This window comes from Bos indicus x Bos taurus, chromosome 4, assembly GCF_003369695.1.
Source record: "Bos indicus x Bos taurus breed Angus x Brahman F1 hybrid chromosome 4, Bos_hybrid_MaternalHap_v2.0, whole genome shotgun sequence".
NCBI lineage: Eukaryota > Metazoa > Chordata > Mammalia > Artiodactyla > Bovidae > Bos > Bos indicus x Bos taurus.
The window spans coordinates 26,042,188-26,065,021 of record NC_040079.1 but is presented as its reverse complement, the minus strand read 5'-3'; the positions used below and the strand labels follow the sequence as shown (position 1 = coordinate 26,065,021).

Below are 22,834 nucleotides of genomic sequence, written 5' to 3'. Positions count from 1 at the left end.
GTGTATTAAAAAAAGAAAATATATGTATAACTGAATCACGTGGTACAGTAGAAATTAACACCATATTGTAAATTAACTATATTTCCATAATAAAAATAAAAGAATGAAGCTTCAATAATGTGATGTCACCGGGGACCTCAAAAGTGTAAGTCAAGGCAACAGCCATGGTGAAACAAGCCTGAATTGTTTATCAAAACTGTCTCTAAAAGAATAAGGTGCCTGACTCCTTGTACAAGGTCTGGAGACGACATTTGGCATCAATACAGTTTCCACACTGTTTTTCAATTAAATCTAGATTTTGGCTTGGTTGAGTTCAAAACTACATAAAAAAGAGAACCAAAAAGGGCTCAGTAAACATATTCTTCAGTAACAAATGGGTTGGAGCCCAGTCCCCATTGTCCCTGCTGAACCCCATCTAGGTGTGATGTGGAGAGCAGAACCTGACTGGAAGGGTCAAAGTGCTAATAGGGGCTTGGCTTCTAGTCCCAACTCTGCCTTTTAACTGCAGGCCTTGATCAGGTCACTACACTTCTGTGGGCCTGTTTATTTACCTGCAAAGACAGAAAGCTGGACGACATGATCTCCAAACCCCCTACTCTTATTTCTGTTTGTAAAAGGACGATCAGTTCTAAAATCTAGGATTTAATAACAATGGCCAGAGCTCTGAGAACAGAGAACTTAAAGACAAATGGCCAATGGTTAAGTCCATGAAGGAAATTAATTCTGTGAGGGCACATTTTAGGTACAGAAGTATTCTGGAGAATGTAATACAAAGCTTCTAACATGCTAAAATACCACAAAGAGATACAAAAACCTGCTGACTATTCCAAAGTAGGCAGAAATGGCGTTTATAACCCTGCCACTGAGAAACAAGCACAGCCAGACCAACTCTACCAAAAAAACAATTTCCACAGTACAGTCATCTCCTCCTACACCAGTTTTTTCTATTGTTAGAAAAATTACCCGATGCAAATAAATGGAAAGGGGTATGTGTGTGTGTCTATATATACACACACACACACACACATACATATATATACACACACACGTCCTTTACATTTGTTCTTGGACAAGCTGTGGGAAGCATTTCTGGCAAAGCTATTTACATTCGGGATAATGATGGCAACAGTGGAACTTTTGCACAAGGAGGGGAGGAGACGGATAAAGAATAAGCTAGGAATTCAGGGAAGGAACGTTCTCAGGACTGAGCGTGTTTGCCCTGGCACGTTTTCCTTCCTTTTGGCAAAGCTATCACCACCCTAATGAATTTGTCTGCAACAACAGAATTTTCCCAACACTTGTTTCCATTCGACCAGGAACTATTTTGAAGATATTTTAAGAGAACATGTTTTGAAAACTGCTTTTATGGAAACATGACAAGTGGAAGCAGCAAGTCATTTTTAATCCACGTAAGATTTTATTCACTACCAGACATGTTCTAATGGTACATTTCAGTGATTTGTTCAGATAAAATTCAGAACTCGTTCCAATTTTTTGGACAGTTATTCTCTGGTATGGCTCAAGCACTTATAAAAAGGGGGACAACAGGTACAAACGTTTAGCTGAACAGCTTACCCCCTCTGTCCTCTTATCTTTTATCAGAAGGAAATCAGATTTGTAATTCTGGAGGAGGAAGCCAAACCATGCTAAGCTGATGCAAAACTACACATCTTAGAAAATAAAAGCACAGATTATTAAAACAGAAAAATATGCCATGCTTTTGCTTGTTTCACTCACTCCAACACTCAACTGCTCTAGAGTTGACCCACAGGCTAATAAGCAGAGAAAGTAAATAATACCGTGCCGAGTCATGCTGAAAACGTTTTTTTTGTTGTTAATTTCAGACTGTTTCTGTATCCAATCCCAGGAGGGGATCTGTACAAAGTTGTACACACTTTCAAATAACTGATACTGGATCAATATGTAAATAAAGGAGGCAGAAATTAACCAAATTTCCATCTTTGTTCCTTTTATTCGTGGGGATATTTTTAGTGATCAAATTTGTGGATAGAATGAAATACCAAGGGCCAATCACCTATTCAGAAATTGCATCCAGAATAATCTTGAAATGAGAGGTCAAACAAGGTGACTCATGAAACAAGGTAAATCCACCCTAAGGTAAATGGGTGAAAAGCACGAAAGGCAGAAATGAGAATTTTATCCTAGAGAAGAAATGAACCTGGACTTCAGATGGGCAGCTGTGGCTGATACAATTTAATTATAAGCTTATGAATCTCTGTGAGAAAGTATTAAGTTACTCTGGTGTTCCATCTTCAGGACAAATACCCACATAAAGTAGACCATTCAGAATAAAAATGATCAATTCTCTATTTTTAAAGTAGATAGAATTATTTAAAATATATTTATTAAAGATTAAATCCTATCTTCCCTAGCAGTGTCTCAGACTATAAATTTTTAAGGGCAATAACTTGGGTCTTCATTCCTAGCGTGCAGGAGGTAACTGGAATTAGGATGCTCCAGCTGAAAAAGGGGTGTGGATGCTGCCAGCTTCATGGCGACAGCTCTGCTGCCAGCTTTGTGCATCAGTGCATCCTCAGATAGATTTTTCAGCTTACCTCAGACAGCCAGGCCCAGCCCGTGGCAGCCTGCACCCAGGCAGAAGTCTCTTCCGAGAGCTGAGCCTTTCCTACTCAGGACAGCTGGACCTGGGCCGGTCTCTTCTTGGGTGAGGAACCAAGCAAGGAGCTCACTCTCATTGCCCTGTGTCATGGGAAATTCTGAACTGATCTTGTGTGTGTTCAGGAGATCTAAACTCAACAAGGGGTCCTCTTTTCTGTTTCTTCCTTTCTCTCTGATAATATAGAATCTGAGGAATGGGCTGGATGGATAAGAAAAGTTTATTTATAACTAAGAAAAGGTGAAGTGTTATCCTTCAACAGTACAACTCTTCTACCAGCCTAGTAGATTACCAAAACCTACTCTCTGGCAGTTCCATTTTTTGGAAGATCGCCTTCTCTTTCCTGTCTCCACAGTTTATCTTTCACTCTCCTGGTCACTCATAACCACACTGACTCAATCAGGCAGGATTTATTTTCATGGTCAGAGGCAGGGGAGTATGAGCAGAACATCCTGGACATGAAATTTCAAGACTTAATTTCAAGTCTCTGCCACTTACTATACAAAGTTGGGGTTAAAATATCAGGCTCCAGTCAGGCTGCCTAAGTTCCACTTAGACCTACTGAATCTCTTAGCCTTTCTGTCTCCTTGTTCATAAAGCTGGGTTAAGTAATGGTATCCACACATCATAGGAGTGTCACCAAGATTTAATGAATATATGCAGAGCATGTGACCAGTAACTGGCACACAGTAAGTACTCAGTAATGTTACTATTAGCTGACAGAGTTCAGGCACATAATTTCATATCACTTTCCTCATCCTAAAAATGAAAGTATCTGCCCCAATATAACCTTCTCTTAATCCTTCAGGAATTGTCAAGCGCATTAGAAGGTATTTTGATTATGGGATATTAGTCTGTTTTTTTTTAATAACCCTATCACACTGGAAATGGAAAATACATCTACTCTAACATTTATTATTAAAAAGACTGTTCTGATTGCATTGGCATATGGCAAGAACACTGGAATGGAAGCTAGAAGGCAGACTCTGCAACTAGTCAGCAATTCTGTATCTCTGCCTTCCTAGGTCTCATTTTTATCATCTTTCAAATAAGGGAACTGGATGGTATAAAACACCAAAGTTCCTTCTAGCAATGTGGTTTTCACCAACCATGGTATTCACAAGAATATGAACAAAATCTTCAACTGCATGAACAAGCTTTCCCAAGGGAACCAAGATATTATTTAGTTTTTAAAGTTTTAAATGAATTTCATTTAACTAAAGAAAAATGAAGCTAAGAATATATGTTTTCATTAGACCACCAGTCCTAAAGGGAAAGTGAATTTTATGCCCAGAAAATGTCAGAATAACTAATCAGCTCTAAAGCTAGAGGTTATCTACTATAGTTAAAGTAGGACCTGACCTAAACAGTGAGTGAGGTAGGATTTCTATGCAGCAAATGGAAAGACTATATAATCATAAATTGCCAAAGGTAGAATTAAAACTGACATCAGCCAGCTTCAGGAAGGAAATGGGTAAATCTTCTCACAGAGGCAAGCAAGAATAAAAGCAAAGCTACCCCTCAGAGGTGACATGGGAAAGGGAAATGAAACCGACTACTATTTTTACTCTGGCTATACAGCAAGATGAAGCTAAGTGGACTTAGATATTGCAAACTGTGCACAACAGGTTTTTCAATGAAAGGGCCAATTTGGCAACTGACTTCTGCCATCACTGAGAACTTCAGCACTTGGCCCCCAAGTTTCTCCCCCATCAACTCCTGTCATTTTTAGTGATACAACTGCCTATACAGACCATCCTCATCATACCCTAGCCTTTCAGTTATCTCAGCTTCTCCTCAATGATCTTTCCTCAGTTCTATCTCATTCACACTCCCAGGACATGCTTTTGAAGTCTGTCATCCCTACAGATGGCTTCACTTTCAAAATCACAAATTCAGACATCCCCTCTCCAATGACAGTCTCCTATCCTTGTCAAAGTGCTTCCCACCCCCATGAACAATTCTTTGGCCTGTGAACTCTAATCCACTGGCCCTCCCCTTTTTCTACCTGTGTATGTGCACGCATGCACATGTGCTCAGTCATCTCTGACTCTTTGCAACCCTATGGATTGTAGCCTTCTTCCTACCTACCACCCTATTTTCACTCCTTCTCCATACTAAGTCTAAAAGCTATCACCATCATCATTCTCTAGCACTCTACTAATTCCCTGCCCTCTCCCCTCCAAAATGCCCGTCTACAATGGAAGGACACCAATCATTCACAACTGTCTATACTTGGACTTGAGGATGCCACTAAATAGGCATTCACTCACTGACTCAAACAATATTCTTCTGCAGAACAGGCAATGCACCAAGTCCTGAGTTGGGGAGATAGATTTTTAGTGAACCATACCCAGGGACTGTCTTCATGGAGTTTGTATCTACTGGGTTGGCAGGGAGAAGAGATGTTAAGTAAACAAATGTACCAGTTTTTAAAAATACACTCTATAATCTCTTGTGGACTCAACATTCCCTATAATTTTCCTCTCTCCTTTTTGTAGTAGCTTGCTCCCCCATCCTCCAATGACTTGTACATTTTACCAGTAGGTTTCAAATCTCTCCTTCCCTTTGGTCCTCCATTTCTCACTTAATAGGACTTAATAGCCCTGTGTATTTTTCATGCGAAAGTGGGTGCTAATCAGCAGGACCCCTCATTGTCCCCAACAACCCCCCATGCTAATTTCTCCTGTCTGAACAGCTTGCTCATATGTCCATGGTCTTCTCAAGTACCAGTCCTATCTTGTCCCTTCCTACAGTGTCAAAGGCACCACTCCTTCATCCTCCTCCTGACCTCAAACATCAACAAGCTTTCCCTCTCTTCTAGACAACTCCCTACAATGAGCATATAAACATCCTTTGAAATCTCCAAGAAATAGAAAGCAAAGCCTTCCTTTTATCTTCCTCTAGGTACTAGCCTCCTTTGTATGCTTTACTTAATACAGATGGATTTCTTCAAAGTCACGTGGGTCTACATCACAGATTTTCAACCTTGGCACCTTGATCCAACCCACTAGTACCTCTACTATTTCCCCACAACAGCAGAGTGGTCACTGAACCTGTTTAAAACACTGCAATGATCTTTTCCATTACATTAAAAATATAACTCAACCCTTTAATCTGGCCTACGAAGTCCTAATAGGGCCTCGCCCTGCCTACAATTTGGACCCTTTCTCGTATCTCGCTCTCTACCCAGCCTTCCAGCCTCATCTCTCTTCCCTGAGCATGCCAGCTAAGTTCCTGCCTTAGTGTCTTTGTCTTCACAGTTTTTCTGCCTAAAATGCTCTATCTCTGACCTTGGAAGATTAGGGCTGGCTTTTTTCCCCTTTTCATTTAAACCCCGGCTTAAATTTATTTTGTCAAAGATCCCTTTCCTGAACACCTAATCTAAGACAGCTATCATGACTGTCAATTCTATTACATCAATTCTCTAAATAAACCTATCAAGACATTAAAAATTTTGCTTTATCAGCCCCCCATCCTCATTTTCCCCAAAAGGATTTAAGGGTCAAGAGACCAATCTGTTCACTTCTGGGTCCCTAGCACCTAGAATAATGCCCTGCACATAGCTGGTAGCTGACAAATTTGTGGAGCTGATTTGAAGAAATAATATAAGCTGTATCCATTTTATGAGAAAGTAGGTTCTACCTCAGATGCCAAACATAATCTTTTCAAAATCATATCCCCCAAATTTCATTTTCACAACACCAGTAAAAAGAGAGCTTTTAACAATGGCTTATGGTCTCATAGCATTAACATTTTTTTTAAGGAAATTCTTCTACTAGAACCTTGTTTCTATTGGAATTCAAAAAATATAGATCACTACACAGTAGCACTTAGGTAACTATTTTTAAACAGGAACTACATTCAAACCCAAAGTTATAAAAGTAGAGAAGTATACTGGTGATCTTAATGGACTTTAGCTTCCTCAGTCTAAGAATTCATTCCATTTGTGGAAATACAGTGGTTCAAATCAGTCTTTGTTAAATGACTGACCCCAAACCTCTCATGAATGACACTCCTCTCTATTTCAAATCCTGGTCCACTCCTGACTAAACATCACTCACTTAAAGTCACTCACACTAGTTCCTGAGGAAGTAACTATACAATGTTTCCAACCAGGAAGATGCAAAGGAAAATGCTAAGTATTCTAAGCTCTACAGTTAGTCATACACCATATTACAGAACTCCATTCCAAAAATACTGTGAGGTAATTTCTGGCCATGGTGAAATAAAAAGTGTATTATGCCAGAAGAGTCTCCTAAATCTGTCAATGAAAAAGGTGAAACCATTTCCCTTAACCACTGGCACAAGTAAAAAGAACATGGTACACTGATCATCAGAATACCTTAATTAAGAACTGGCAGCAGACTGGGAAATTCAGAAGGAAGTCTGAGAGGTTATCTAGTCTAGTTTCCTTTTGGAACAGAATGACCTAAAACCATTCTATTTAGATGATAGTCTGAACTAGTAAAGGCCACTGGTGTGGCTCAAAATAGCATTCTAATTTTTGTTATTGCCCATGACTTTCATTTTGTTTCTATTTACTTAAATGGATTTGACTACCTCCTGCCATATGCTATTGACATCAATTATACTGTGGAATGAGCTTGGTTTTCCCCTAGCCATTCTATCAACACTTGGCAAACCATGATGTGGTCTCTCCAGAATCTTGCTCTCAACCAACCACTCCTTTTACACAGTCAGCTTTGGTATCATCAAATTACAGTCCAGACACACAGTGCATGTAGCCTGCTCCTGGGAGAAGGTCCTCCTCACTGTTCACATGGAGATACACACATGTAGTACTTCGTACTCAGTTTCTTGACTTGTTAGCTGGCTCTTACAATACAGTTTTCCATTTTAAGAAAAGTATCAATGGTGACAGAGTTCTTGAGCTTGTCTTAAGGTTACTTACAAAAGATTCTGTAATACTCTATAGTTCTATCTGAAATCAGTAGAATGCATGTCTCTTAATATATTAGCCAGTAGTCATTTAAAAATAAGGTTCAATCACAACTTTAAAATATTCTCTAGAATGCTATTGTTCAAGTAACATAGGTAGATCTGATGGATACTAAGGCAGATCTTGAAGTGACCTTTTCAAGACCTTTAGAGGCTAAAAGCCTTAAATCCAATATTTTATGTCATATTTTATTAAAGACATAATTTTTACCCCTTGGGTTAGGTTTATCAAAGGATTACTGTTATTAATAGCTACAAAGGGGTCTTTTTGGTTCACATGAAGAGAAAAATGGAACAAAGGAGAACAAGTGGAAGAGTCAGACTGAAAAAAGCAGGTAAGAACTGCTCAAAGTAACAGGACAGAAGGGAAAAGGGGAAGGCCAAAAGGAGAGGAAAGGAGTGGAGAATGGTTACATGGAAAGGTGCAAAGATGCTCCAAGAGGGAGTAAACCAAACTGAAGCGAGAGAGACAAAGGACACAGTATGTACACTTACATGCTGCTGCTAAGTCGCTTCAGTTGTGTCACACTTACATGCACAAGTAATTAAAACTGAAGGAAAAAAATTAAGGGGAGTGGTGGGAAACATGGGGGCCAGGAGGCCCTTAGCAAACTGAGAATTCTGACCAAGGACTGCTTGATGGCTTTCTGGAACAACAGACAGGTAAAGCACAGACTCAGACAAAGATGCAGACAGGACATCCGAAAGACACACACTTGCCATAAGTTTCTTAAATACTTACTTTTATAATAAAAGGGAACTTCGTATAGACTATTTGGGAATTACAGGAAAATGGCTTTAATTCCTTTAACAGCAATGGATAACTATAGCCAAAATTTGGCATTCAAACTTGGTGTTTGCATAGAAAAAAATTATAGTTATACTATTTTATCTTTTTTTTTTCGTTGTGCTGTGTGCAACTTGCAAGATCTTAGTTCCCTGACCTGGGCCCCTGGCAGTGAGAGTACCAAGTCCTAACCACTGGACCACCAGAGGATTCCCTCTTGTGTGTTCTTTCATTAAAGATGGTGTTAACTATTTACAATAGCTAGAACATGGAAGCAACCAGACGTCCACTGACAGATGAATGGATAAAGAAGTAGTGGTACATATACATAATGGAATATTTCTCAGCCATAAAAAGGAACGCATCTGCGTCCTAATAAAGTAGATGAACCTAGAACCTATTATACAGAGTGAAGTCAGTCAGAAAGAGAAAGATAACTATTGTATTCTAACACATATACGGAATCTAGAAAAATGGTACTGAAGAATTTACTTACAGGGCAGCAATGGAGAAACAGAGAATAGACTTATAGACATGGGGAGAGGGGAGGAGAGGGTGAGATGTATGGAAAGAGTAACATGGAAACTTACATTACCATATGTAAAATAGATAGCCAACAGGAATTTGCTGTATGGCTCAGGAAACTCAAACAGGGGCTCTGTATCAACCTAGAGGGGTGGGATGGGGAGGGAGATGGCGGGGGAGGTTCAAAAGGGAGGGGATGTATGTATATCTATGACTGATTCATGTTGAGATTTGACAGAAGATGACAAAATTCTGTAAAGCAATTATCCTTCAATTAAAAAATAAATAAAAAATAAACATAGTGGTAAAAATATTAAAATATAAGTAATGGCTGTAAAACATTTTGTCCATTAAAATGTACTGTAATTTGGACATTCCTGGCAGTATCCAGTGGTTAAGATTCCATGCTTCCACTGCAGGGAGCATGGGTTCTCTCCTTTGTTGGGGAACTAAAGGTCCTACATGCTATGTGGCCTAAGAAAGGGGGGGGATAAAAGGAACCATAATTTAACTACTTTATTTATCAACTGAGTCGTTAGGTTGCTTCCAACTTTTAAGTTTTAAAAATAACACTGCAATTTACATACTCTTGTGCATTAATCTTAGTGTACAGGTCTGAATATTTCCTTATTTTAAGTAAAATCATTCAAAGGATATAAAATTCTATCAATATGTACTGCTAGGTTGGCTGTATCATAATACCTTTGCCAACAATGTTTAACTTGCCAATTTAGAAAGTCATATATTTTCTCATTTTTCAATCTTTGCATTCTTTGGATTGGATACAAAACTATTTTGTATCCTATGCTAATTGGTTATTTTTCATTTTTAGGAAAACATTGCTGTATGTGACGTCTTTATACATGGGATCACTCATCTTTATTTCCCCCCAGGCAGCAACTGCAAGTCTGTTTCCTTAGATGGGTAAAAGCTTTTTCTTAGTTGAGCACATGTGTAATGACTGAAAAGTGTGAATCTAGAGAAGTACGGAATATGACAGTCTCCGCAGCAATTTCTTTGGATAGAACAAAATCTTCATGGACTGGGCATTACTTGCAGTTTTGAAAGAGTATTTATAAAGTCCTTATGTTCACCTTCACCTCTCTGAAGCTTTGTAAAGACTCTATTCTCAATATATTAGATATAACTTGTGTAAACATCTATCTCCTCCATATATTCTCTTCCTCAATTGAGGTGCTGAGTCACACTTCTAAAAAGCAATGAAATGCTATCATTAGAGCAAATGCAATATTTTAAATACATTGATATTTTTTCCCTCCCATCTGGTGAAAGCCGTATATACAGCCTTCCTAAGTATCTGGTGGAATGCCATATATCATATATCCTGAATATTTAATACACCGATCAATACCAAACATGCACAGTCCATTTAATTACATTATCTCATTTTCTAGAAGAGGAAACAAAAAGCTAAGTATCACCAGAGTCAAGGAGAACTGGGGCCAGAACCATTCTTTCCTGATAACCCGTCCACTGACCAATCAGACCCTCCTAACTACACGGGGACACGCCCAGCAGTGCTGCTCTCACTCTAGTTTCTGAATAAGGAGAGCAAAGTCTGGACCTTCAAACAGACCAGAACTCAGTGATTCAAACATGATTTATATCAAAGCAGTCTCTCTGGAAAACGATGCAAATATTTCAATGATGTTACAACTGATTAAAGGAGTTTTAGAATTTCTTTCTGAAAGAGCCCAAAGGGCCAGTTTAAAAAGTAAATCATAACTCTTAAACTTCAGTCAGTTTCATAATCATATATCATTATAGACTTCAACTGATGTTACTCAGTTTTTCAATTCATCTTATTCTCTGGAATTAAATGACCTTTAGCCATTTCAAAAATTTATATCCAGCTTCAAAGCATCAAGACTTGCCATCACTCATGATATTCAAAGAGAATGTAAAATTCCAAAAGATGAGCTTATTAAGATGTTTGGAACAATGTCGGCTTTGTAAGAGTAAGCTGGTAACTTCCCCAGGAGGCTGTTAATATTCCTTCTCTTTCCAAAGAGGAGTTAAGATGTAAGTAAATTAAGGAGTTAATTTACTTACTTAAGGATGAAAATTGTTTTTAAAAGGACTTTTTCAGTTACAAGTCAAGCAGTCAGGTAACTATTGAAAACTCCCTTAAACTGTGTTTGGAGTTTACAGTCTACCTGTAAAAGTACATTGCATATACACTTAAATATTTAGAGAAAAATGTTTTAAAATACATTTTTATGTACTTTATGTAAATAATAATATCCACTGAGGGACAGGATTATAAGACATTTTAGTTTTTCTTTTGTTTTGCTCACCTGGACCTTCTTACATTCTTATAGATAAGGAGCATTTATACAACTAAAAAATATACATAGCAACATGAAACAAAAAAGTATACATAGATATATATTTAAAAACCCCAAGCAAGACCTAATCATCAAAACACTTAATCTATGGAGGCAGGGTTTAAAAAGAACAGTGAGGTTGGATTTATCTTATCTCCTCTTCTGTATAGTTCTGCAGCTATCTATACAATTCAAAAACAAACCCTTGCCTACTCTGCAGGACCCACTACCTCTCAAAATGTTTAAAGCACATTGCAACAGTAATTACATTGTTGATGACCTGAAAATGGGTCACCCCACATGACTGATTAAAACTCTTACGCAATCTTCCTCTGGAGGAAACAAGGACAGCTTGTAAAATATTTCAACTAGATCTACTTCCCTAAGAGAAGATGGTACATACACATTTGTAGGTATCATCAAGGTCTAAAAGCACACAGAAAGGGAAAGGAAAAATTATCAAGAAGTTAAGTTAGCCTAGTCATTTGTCCTAACCAATTTCATGTTACATCATTAACTTAAGAAAGTACAGAGGCTTCTGTTGCATCACTAGTTAACAAACAATGTCTGAAGTTCAGATAGTTTTGCTTTGAAAGTTATGATGAAATAATTGTTACCTGGAAACAGGCTAAGATTTGAGAATCTTACATTTCTGTAGGATATGTAATTGCACTTCTCGGTTCATTGTCAGTTTCATCAAGCTATACTGTTTCCTTTCTGACTAGGAATCTAGGGTAACAAAACTAAATTTACTGCTAGATTTAGCAAGCAAAATTTCAGTTCTATAGGTAAATAGTTACTTATGAAATATACCTGAATGAATTTATATGGTTTGGATATTCTGTTTATAAAGGTTTAAAGATTCTACCTACATTCCACCACACTAGGAACTGAGAAACAGCTGCTGTCCCACCTGTGCTAAGGTATTAAGTCAGATACACTCAGGAATTGTCTCAAAGATTCAACACCTCAGAGTACCCTTCCTATATCACCATCTGATAACTCTACAGTTTGCAGGTTCTGATAGCAATGGGAGATTTCCAATTCAATTATCCATAAACTATCTCCTCAACTGTTGTTTAGTTGGTAAGTCATGTTTGATTCTTTTGCAACCCCATGGACTGCAGCTCGCCAGGCTTCTCTGTCCATGGGATTTTCCGGGTGTGAATACTGCTGTGCATTGCCATTTCCTTCTCCAGGGAATCTTCCCGACCCAGGGACTGAACCTGTGTCTCCTGCATTGGCAGGTAGATTCTTTACCACTGAGCCATCAGAGAGGCAAGCCCATCTTGTTAATTACCAAGTTTAAAACTCAGCTAAGGGCCCTTCAGAGGAAATTACCAGTTTATTCTTAAAATGAACATTAAGAGTTCCCAGACTAAAAAGGAATTATAGATGCTCTATAGTATTTTTATAGCCTTAAATTGTAAAACATATAAAGTAGCTAGATGCTACGGGGACAGGTCACTGCATTTGATTGGGAATTACTAACATTTTCACATTATTTATCCCAGACAGAAATATGGGGGCTTAGAATTAAAACACAAAGCTCAGAATGTCTTTGGTTCACCTCTTTTAAAAAACCCTTTTTCGGGGGCAAGGGAGAAGTGTAAATTCCAAGAGTTTTGGCATTAGCTCTGACAATTCTGAATAAGTGATTCACTGTGACAGAGAACGCTCTAAACATACTCCAATTTTATTTTCTTCTTCCTTCTTAAAATTGGCCAGTTCTTTGTAATATCTAAAAATCATCTACAGAATGAAAATTTTTAAAGCTGGCTTAAGTTATCTAAGTTACTACCATTCTACAGTCTCAAAATATTTAAAGGTATCAAGCTCAACCAAAATATATCCCCACAGCATCTGATGCTAATACCTAAACTGTCAATGCCTTAATGGGGGTGATAAGTTAATATCACTAATTACGGCACAAGATGAAGGCGAGGAAAAACTACCCCACTGAGGGTATTTTATGTAACCCTACTGAGGTTTGTTTCTATTCTACTTTCTTCAGCCGTTTAGAGGGTTAAAAAGATTTGGAGTGGAAAGAATGGAAAAAGGTACACAGAGTTGGAGTGAACAAAAACAAAAGTAGGGAATAAGGAGGATTTTTAAATGACAGAACTAGAATAGGCACTATATAATATTCATTTCAACAATTGGCATTTAAAATGAGATTTAAGATGTTTATTATTTTACTGCTAATAGCCTGAATGGACAGTGGGTCTTAAAATTATTTAATCTGACCCTAAAAGACAGAAAAATCTAGAGTTACAGTCATTATAAGCATGCAAAGGATATATTTAAACACCTTTTATCACACTATGGAAGTCCCTCCTTAAAATTACTAAATAACCTAAGCCAAAAAAAGGGGGAAAATTCAGTTGAGCAAATACTTCTGGAATTAACTAATTCCCATAAAATGTAGGCTTGGTTTTTTTTTTCCCTCCATTTCAAAATTCTCTAAGGAAAGAAAATGGGTAGTTACATACCTATAGAAGGAGATTTGAAAGGGTATTTATCAGGAAGATCCACTCTAACTTTCCATACTCCGCCTTCATACGGTGCTGAAATAAAAGCAAAAATGTTAAAACATCAGAATTGTCTCCAAATTAGAAAACAGAATCCAACTGTAAGTTAAACATTAAATTCTAATCTCTTTTGAGAATCTTGCAAATTAATTCCTTCAAAAGTCAGGGAACTCTTATAACTAGTAGGTACTCTATGTTCAAAGGTAATACTTTCCTTTAAAAAAAAATCTAGAATTAGCATAGATTCATTTTCTCTCTCAAATTTACCTGATTCTTCAAACACTGTTCAATTATTTGGTAAGTAATAGCTAACTATCTCAGTCTATCCTGTGCCTAACCCACCTCTCCCCCCAAACAACAAAAACATTTCCACAAAACCCAGAATTCACAATTTATGTTTAATACTGTCTCATAGGGCTTCCCTAGTGGCTCAGATGGTAAAGAATCCACCTGCAATGCAGGAGACCCAGGTTTGATCCCAGGGTTGGGATGACCCCTGTAGAAGGGAATGGCTACCCACTCCAGCATTCTTGCCTAGAGAATTCCAAGGACAGACGAGCCTGGCAGATTACAGTCCATAGGGTCGCAAAGAGTTGGACATGACTAAGTAACTAAGTCACACTAACACAGAGATAAGAGAAAAAGCATACAGAATATTTATCCTAATAGCAAGATTTCCTTACTGATTCTAGAATTCAATTAAATTTACTTTTCAAGAACTATACATATCACCATCTATCTTGATATTCACATTGTCTATTAAGGAATATAAGTAAAATAGAAAAACACATACCAACACATATACTTACTTCCTTGTGGTCCATAAAACTTCACTACAAATTCATTGAGTCCTCCTAGGATAGTAACCTCATGCTTACTCTCAATACTAAGGTGGAAGGTAAAGGAAATTACACAGGCTTTATGTTACCCAGAACTAAAGATGGTACCCCTAAGATATGCCAATGAAAATGTTACCAACATTCTACAAGAAACCAATAAAATATAAAATATGATAATAATTCTGGTAGTTTAAAAGGCAATATATAATCCTGTGAAAAGAATATGAATGAGCTTTAGATTCAGAGAGATTGGTGCTCAAATCCCAGGACTGCCATTTGGTGGGTTTGAGGCTAGACAAAATAATGTAAACTCACTCCCTGAGCCTTTTGTTTTTGGCAAATCAGGAAAACACCATTTTACAGACCTATGTGAAGAATAAATGGGTTAAGTATGTAATATGTGTAAGACTACATTGTGTATGTAAGTAAATGAAAAACAGGAACTTAATTTTAGCTTTTCTCCCCTCTGTTCTCTCCCTACCCCAACCTCTCCCCAATGATCCTTTAATATAAACCCAGTGTTCCCTTTAGTCAAATTCAAGCATTCAGCAAAACACTGATTTTCTTGAACTGGAAATGCGTGCCTAAAATTACAGATTTTCTAAGGAAGTCCTGATAATTTCCTCCTGGCTTAGAGAATAATTGAAATGACTAGTGATATAACTGTGCTATAAGTAGCACTGCCAAATGCAAAAAAAAAACAGCAAAAAAAAAAAAATATATATATATATATATTTTTTTAAACTTTGTCTGTAGTATTTATTTTCAGCTATTCTTTTCCTCACTCACAAAACTCTATCCTCCTTAGGCTGGCCTCTAGTTCTGTGTGTGTTTGGGGGCTCGAATCACAGAGCACCGGCACTTCTGTGTTCTCTTCCTCGTCAATTTTATGTGTCCTGAGACTCATTCTTTTAAGCTCCTAAGATTCAGTTACAGAAACCAAAACAACCCATTTCCAGATGATAGGGCTTCTGGTCTAATTTCTGTTTTGTCTCTGCTTTGTGGTCTACCCCAATAATGACTTTAGTGATAAAAATTTTAGGTGGTGGGGGGCTTTGGGGAACTCTCAAATCCCACTGGAACATTAAAAAAAAAAACAACCCACCACAAGAAGATATGGCCTCATCTTTCTCAATCAGAAGTACAAATTACACTTTAATTATGTGTACTATTATACAAAAAGAAAAATGCTAAATAAAATTTAAGTGATCTCTTAAATAGAGAAAAATGTTATGTTTTAAGGCTTGAAATTTGATTCTCCAAATCCTCTGTCCTGTAGGTCACAGAACAGAGGTCAGGTGTATTTTTGGCAAAGTCCTTGCTTAAGAGCAACTAGAGATATTAAGTAAGATAATGTAGTCTATTTGATCTCATTCTTTTCTAAACAAAAACTACTTTTAATAACATGCACATTGAAAGGATTCAAATAGCAACCACATTGGAAAATTGGCTTCATTTCTCATGGTCAGATGACACATGAATGTAAGTTTTGGTGTACTAACTTCTTCCTGGCCAGTCACACTCTGACACCCCTCTACAAATATTTCAAAGCTAATGCTAATGTAGTAAGTTAAAGTAAGTGCTTGCTTTAAAACAAAAATAACCAAAAAAGCTCCCTTGCATTAGTGAAAGAAAAAGTCAAATCTAGTTACAATAAACAAAATTAAATACAAACAATTACATTCTCAAAGAAAACAAACCAAAAAATTTTGGAGATAAAAAGGTTTAAGAATGACACCAAAGGCAGAAACCACAGGGGGAAAAACTAGCAGATGCAAGCACACATACACATTTAAACTTCTTTATTATAAAAAACCAAGGACAAAGCACAAACTAGGAAGAAAAGGCCAGAACAGCCAAGTTAAGAAAACTGAAATTAAGCTATAAAAAGCCCAACTCATCAAAGTAGTTTAAAAATGAGATATTTTCCATTATTAATTGATAGAGATGAAGGAGCTGGATAAAACCCAGTGTTCAGTGGAATATAAATTAGCATTCCTGAGAACAAATTTAAACACTATACTCTAAAACTTAAAATGAATTTACTCTTTCACTTAAATTTCACTTCTCTGAAGTTATTTAAAAAAAAAAAAAAAAACACAACACTGCTGGCAGGAGTGACACAGTTTCAACCACGTGAAAACTGCTGGCACGGTGAGCTGCACCCAGATATACCCTATATCCATCAGCACTATTGCTAGTAGACAGGAAGAGCTATGTTCACCAAAATACATGTTTAAGAATGTTCATAAAAGGCCTCCCTGGTGGCTTAGTCAAAGGTAGAGAATCTGCCTGTCAGTGCAGAAGACAGAGGTTCGATCTCTGGTCCAGGAAGATCCCACATGCCTCAGGGCAACCAAGCCCATAAACCAAGATCATGGAGCCTGTGCTCTAGAGCCCAGGAACCAAAAAGCTACCGAAGCCCAGGTGTCCTGGAGACTGTGCTCAGCAACAGTGAGAAGCCCTTGCACTGCAACTAGAGAGGAGCCCCCACTTGCCGCAACTAGAAAAAAGCCTGCGAGGCAGTAAACACTCAGCCCAGTCAATAAATTTAAAAAATTTAAAAAAGAATGTTCATATAGCCCTATGTGTAATATCCAAAAGTTAAGTCACAACCCGAAAGTTCATCAACAATAAAAAGAATAAATTATGGTACAGCTGGGCTTCTCTGGTGGCTCAGTGGGAGAGAATCTGCCTGCGAGTGAAGGAGACCTGGGTTCAATCTCTGGGTCAGGAATATCCCCTGGAGAAGGAAACGGCAACCCACTCCAATATTCTTGCTTGGGAAATCCCCAGGGACAGAAGAGCCTGGTGGCCTACAATCCGTGGGGTCACAAAGGAATCAGACACGACTTAGCGACTAAACAACAGTGGTACAGTCACCCAGCAGAGTATTACACAGCAATAAAACTGAACCTGGAACTTCCCTGGTGGTCCGGTGGCTAAGACTCTATACTTCCAGCGGAAGGGGCGAGGGTCTGACCCCTGCTGGGGGAACTAAGATCCCACATGCCCTACAGTATAATCAGAAAAAAACAAAAACAAAAACCACCACTACAAGTAAATGGATGAACTCTCACAGACATTACAGTTGAGTAAAAGAAGCCAGATACTAAAGAGCACATACAGTGTGATTCCATTTACACACAGTTCAAACAGGCTAAATCAATCAAGATGCTAGAAATTAGGACAGTTACCTGCTAGTGGGGTCTGTGGTCATTGTAAAGGGGTTTGAAGGGGATTTCCAGAGTGCAGATTACACGTTTACACTTCCATTTATCAGTGAGTTACAAAAATGATTTGTGCACTTTCTGTATATCTATTTAATTAAAAAGTTTACTAAACGTAAGACTATCTGATGCATGTATAATTTTTTTTTTACCATAAATTTTAAGAATGAAAATAATTTGAATATTTTGAGTATTTTTTTGTCTTGAATTTTTCTTTTGGCCATGCCACGTGGCTTGTGGGATCTCAGTTCCCCAACCAGGGATCGAACCCAGGCCTTCAGCAGTGAAAGCAGAATTCTAACCACTGGACTGAAAGGGAAGTCCATAATTTAAGTATTTATGACTAGGAAACTGGTTGAAGAATTACAAGCCATTTATACAACAGGCTGTTATTAGTGTCTATTAGTGTATACTAGTGCCTTCTCACCATCTAGAGCTCCTCTAATATATACTTCTGTTTAATTGGGAGGCATCCAGAAACAGTCAAAATGAATATACTGTAGCGCCACATAAGATATCTCAGATCTTCAACTAAAAAAACTGCAAGGATAATAATGGAGTAAGGTAGAGGATTAAATTGGAGAAGGCACTGGCACCCCACTCCAATACTCCTGCCTGGGGAATCCCATGGATGGGGGAGCCTGGTGGGCTGCAGTTCATGGGGTCACAAAGAGTAGGACGCGACTGAGCGACTTCACTTTCGCTTTTCACTTTCCTGCATCGGAGAGGGAAATGGCAACCCACTCCAGTGTTCTTGCCTGGAGAATCCCAGGGACGGGGGAGCCTGGTGGGCTGCCGTCTATGGGGTCACACAGAGTCGGACACGACTGAAGTGACTTAGCAGCAGCAGCAGAGGATTAAATGAGTTTAATAAAAGAAGTCAAACTAATTTTACACTATAAAAATCTGTAGAAGCAGCATTCCCTATCAGACCTAATTTGCTATGAATGACATTGATCTATAGCAACTAGTTAGTTAATTATTTAAAAGTATGTTATCTACATGAATGTCCCCTCTAGAAACTTGAAGATATCTTTTCTATCCTTTAGGTGGATGCAGTAAATGTGAGTTTCTTTCATTTTGTGATCTGTCTGGGATTAGTTCATGCTTTTATCTATTTTCCAAAGAAGATTCTCCTTTCGAAAAGGTCATATTAAAACGAGATTAGAAATTAATGCTCCAAATCTCCTCTTTCCCAGGATCCCAGGTATAACCCACATTCCAGAAACACTGGGTCTGTCTTTAATTACACTTATACTGTAAATTAAAGAGTTCTTATAGTCCATTTCGTATGAAAAGCTAAAAGTAAACTGAAAGAAACCTTTAAACACTTCTACAAAGTTGGTAAAACGAAGAAGCTGTGCTAAATTTATGCTACCTTGCAATGGCACAGACACTAAATCAGATGGGAAAAAAAATTTTTTTAAGTTTAGTTGAAAGAAAAACACTGCATTAAAAATAAGTCATTCCATCACCATGAATGAATGACTTACCCAGAAAAACTATAAAATTACTTGACTACTGTTACCATGTGTATTTACGGTACAGGCCATGAGTTTCTTTCTGCTCTCTGCTGTAAAGTCAAGGGCGAGGAAGGCAAATGAGAAGGCAGGTTACAATGACAAAAATAATGATCTATTTTGGATATGTGCTGGTCAGACTAGTAGCCTGGCGGGAACTCACTAGAAGGTTCCTTCATTACTGTCTCACTTTCAAAGTCTGAAAATATAAGACACCCTTCAGATACTGGTCTGGTAAAAATATGTTAAATCCATAAAACCCGCATTTTACTCACCTCTAAGTTATTTGTAAAATACTGCTTTTTACTTACTTAGTGTTTCACTATTAAGGAATATCAGCATTTTCAGTAGAATAATGATCAACATTCCCAGGAACCCAAGTTCATTTCACTTTTAAAATGCCAGCCACCCACCACTTTATTTTCCCTGAATGGCACTATGATTACACAATCTAATATTTAAAGGTTAATGCCAAACTGTCAAGAGACAATTGACATTCTTTAAAAAAAAAAAAAGAGACAATTGACATTCTTGGCAAAACGTGTCTATTGGGATTTTAGAAATGATTTTTAGTAGTTCTGGGTAGTTTCTGGAGTAGACTCCAGAAAGCGAGTCAAGGGCTAAGTCTGTTAAACAGGTCAAGGATTCAGACGGCATGGTTTCCTAAATTTGCTGATAATGAGTTATTAAGATAAAAGATGGTGACCTCCCTGAGTTGTGTCCATGGCAGTAAGTGACCAGGATAAAGAATGGGCTTCTTTTGTGAAGAAGGTAAAAGCTATTTGCATGGCTTTCTATCTACATGTTCAGATCAGTCTGCTTCCAACTCTCCTTGAGATTAACTACATTCCGAAAGTTCAAGAAACTAAGCAACTTTCTCTACCTAGCTTTCTTGATAAAAATATGGTATGTCTATTAATCCAGTAATGTTCAAAAATAACAAAGATAATACTTTGGGCGTTATGTTTACAAAGAATCCTTCTCCTTCAGAGATATAAACTGAAATATTTATTAATTAAAACATATGTGTAGGATTTATTTCAAAATAACTCATTTAGGAGAGAGAGGTACAGAAGACAGGACACTGACCTTAAGTCAACAATTACTGTATCTGATGATCAGTACATGGGGGTTCATTATGCGTTCTCTCGCATTTGAAATTTTGTTATAAGTTCTGAAAAGTTAATGTAGTCAGTTATCAGAACTTTAGTATTTAACAAGCATGACAAGTTAGAAGAACTTAGCTACTGTAGCTCTTTTAAGGGCTTACAAAATAATCCAATATTTTCCTGAGGTCCAATATTTAGTTTGAGGAAAAAAAAATTAGCAAATGATCAGGTCTTCCCTGGTAGTCCAGTGGTTAGGTTTCCATGCTTCCACTGCAGGGAGCACAGGCTGGATTCCTGGTCAAGGAACTAAGATCCTGAGTGCCGTGTGGTGTGGCCCAAAAACAAAAAATTTAGCAAGTGATCTAGTACTTAAGGAAACAAAGACTTCATACTGAAAGAGAAGAATACTGTGTCAAGACGGTCAAATTCTAGAAGAATCAAATTTAAGTGGATTCAAAAGGATGTCTAAGAAAAATCTAACCACAATGAAGGAAGATGAGCATGGCTTCTGCATATTCATGACAAATAGCCTCTGGGCAAAATAATAATTACAGACATGGCTTTGCTTAAATTATAAGAAAAAAACGGGTCATGTGTAATATCAAAGGCTCCTTGTTGAGATGAAAGTTTAAATTTTTTTAAAAAGTTTTCAAATGTTTGTGTTCTTTGTGTTAAGAGGAAGGGAGACTTCTATTCAAAGGAGAAATAATAAAAATAGCAGAAATAAAAGCTACTGAGAAAATAAGCATAGGGCAAAAAAGATGAAAGGTAGTAAGAGGGAAATATACACACACCATGTACAATACAATGTGTAATACAATGTCAAGAGGAATCACCAGAACAATGTATTTGGGCCTTATCTCTTAAGTTCAGTTTTATTCCTTGTATTTCCCACCCCCCATGAAATACTTACACTTTCTACATGACTTAACAGAAATCTATAAGCTGGGCTATGGAGAGTATAATGTTAGCATCTATTAAATTCACAAAGATCACAGGCTTTAATTTCTACTGAAAGTTATGCTACACATTTCCCACACATATACCACAAGGCAAATAAAAACCACTCTGAAACTGAACCTGCCTTCAAGAAGCTTAAATTTTAGCAAAAGAACGTAAGATCTGTACAAGTAAACGCAAAAAAAAAGTTTGCATAAAGTGTATTAGAGTTTAGAGTAGAAACAGTGCAGCTAGGTAGACAGAGAGATGGTTTGCTATGGAAACGAAGGATTGCTGCTATACAGTACTACAAAATACAATGATGCCCTTGAAGAAATATACTTCTTTCCTGAAATAGAAATTTCCCATACTCTTAGGCTGAAGAGATTGGCAGGTTCTTTTCCTAGTTTCTCTTCCTCCTTTAGCCACGTTTGAGAGCTGTCACTGGGCTACCATTCCTTAAAATGGATCTATGGTAGCTTACAAAAATCAGATAACCAAAGTTCATGAAATTTTATTTTTTAAAAAAGGGTAAGTAATTCTAAGTAAGACATTCTCCAATACATAATTTTTACCTGTTATGTTTTCAGGTTTAAAGCAAGCCAAACAACTCTGGAGGGAAATGTGCGCTCAGTTGTGTCTGACTCTATAACCCCACGGATTGGAGCCCACCAGGCTCCTCAGCCCACGGGATTTTATAGGCAACAACACTGGAGTGGGTTGCCATTCCTTTCTCCAGGAGATCTTCTCAATTCAGGGATCGAACCCACATCTCTTGTGTCTCCCGCATTGACAGGCGGGTTCTTTACCATTAGTGCCAGGTGGGAAGCCCAATGTGTGGTTATCGGAGGGGATGTGACTTACTTTAAAATAGTCTCTTCAGGGAATTCCCTGGCAGCCCAGTGGTTAGGTCTCTGTGTTTCCTGTGCAGGGGGCACAATTTGATCCCCTGGTTGAGGAACTAAGATCCTACAAGGCACATGGTACAGCCAAAATTAAAAAAATAATAAAAACACCTTCTTCAAAGTAAATATGTACTGTCCGGAAGTAAGTAGAGCAAAAAATTTGACAACTTACTATGATATACTGAACACTGAAAGCCTCATTATCTAAGTGGTAAAAAGTAACATGAATGATTTCTTAAATTTAACAAAGATAGTCCAAAAATTAAGTTAAAAACCAAGCATGTTCATTACCACCCAGCACTCTATAAATTACATTATCCTTTGGAGTTTTTCTGTGTGTGGGTATTTTTTTCTTCTCAAGTTTATGCTTTTACTTTAAGCTTCCATGTCAGACACCAAAGCAAACACTGGCAAGACCTAAGTAAACGTTATTTTTTTAAATGGGAAAATCATTATAACTTAGCTCTTCCCTAGAAGCATTATTCCGCTACTAAGTTCACA

The 22,834-nt window shown here is 37.6% G+C and overlaps 1 protein-coding gene across 1 annotated transcript in view; it reads right to left on the bottom strand.

The window, feature by feature from the left end:
- Positions 1 to 22,834, bottom strand: part of UBE2H (ubiquitin conjugating enzyme E2 H) — a 102,220-nt gene that overhangs the window by 30,608 nt on the left and 48,778 nt on the right. The window contains exons 2-3 of the mRNA XM_027539005.1: positions 14,601 to 14,677; positions 13,753 to 13,827 (exon numbers count right to left, since the gene is read on the bottom strand). Coding sequence (XP_027394806.1) covers positions 13,753 to 13,827; positions 14,601 to 14,677 — 152 coding nt within the window. The remainder of the gene's footprint in view (positions 1 to 13,752; positions 13,828 to 14,600; positions 14,678 to 22,834) is intronic.